General features: G+C 33.8%; 1 protein-coding gene across 1 annotated transcript in view; it reads left to right on the forward strand.

Moving 5' to 3' along the window:
* Window positions 1–509, forward strand: part of LOC123011072 — a 4,699-nt gene extending 4,190 nt beyond the window's left edge. The window contains exon 2 of the mRNA XM_044408347.1: window positions 461–509. Coding sequence (XP_044264282.1) covers window positions 461–509 — 49 coding nt within the window. The remainder of the gene's footprint in view (window positions 1–460) is intronic.
* The last annotated feature ends 35 nt before the right edge of the window (window positions 510–544 follow it).

Below are 544 nucleotides of genomic sequence, written 5' to 3' on the forward strand. Positions count from 1 at the left end.
AAGTATCCAGAAAAACGGGCATAAAATTTGGGGGGCCTTATAAAATAATAGGGAATAAAGGAAATGACCGGTATAAAATAACTTCTCTACAAGGTACAAAAGGGTATAAAAAGTACACTGCAATTGTGCCAGTCGACCAACTTCGAAAATATACGGGGGGTATTTTTGAACATACCGAAAGTGATAGCTCTGTTGACAGTACAGACGAACTAATAGACTTATTAGAGGGGTAAAACAAAATATTTACATTAATAAAAATTAACTTAATGAGCTCAAAAGAGCATAAAAACGAAAATAATGAGCTCAAAAGAGCATAAAAACCAACTTAATGAGCTCGAAAGAGCATAAAAACCAACTTAATGAGCTCAAAAGAGCATAAAAACGAAAATAATGAGCTCAAAAGAGCATAAAAATATATATCTTGGTAATCTTCTAAATTACTAATATATGTGTGTTGCAGAAATATCCACAAGTTTAACGGACGGAAGGAGACGAGGACGTCACGTTAGGGTCAGGATGGCCGAGTGTTACATATTTATTATTA

The sequence above is a fragment of the Tribolium madens genome, unplaced genomic scaffold, assembly GCF_015345945.1.
Source record: "Tribolium madens isolate multiple individuals breed KSU strain unplaced genomic scaffold, Tmad_KSU_1.1 Scaffold_19;HRSCAF=116;Tcas5.2_LG9, whole genome shotgun sequence".
In the NCBI taxonomy this organism is placed as follows: Eukaryota; Metazoa; Arthropoda; class Insecta; order Coleoptera; family Tenebrionidae; genus Tribolium; species Tribolium madens.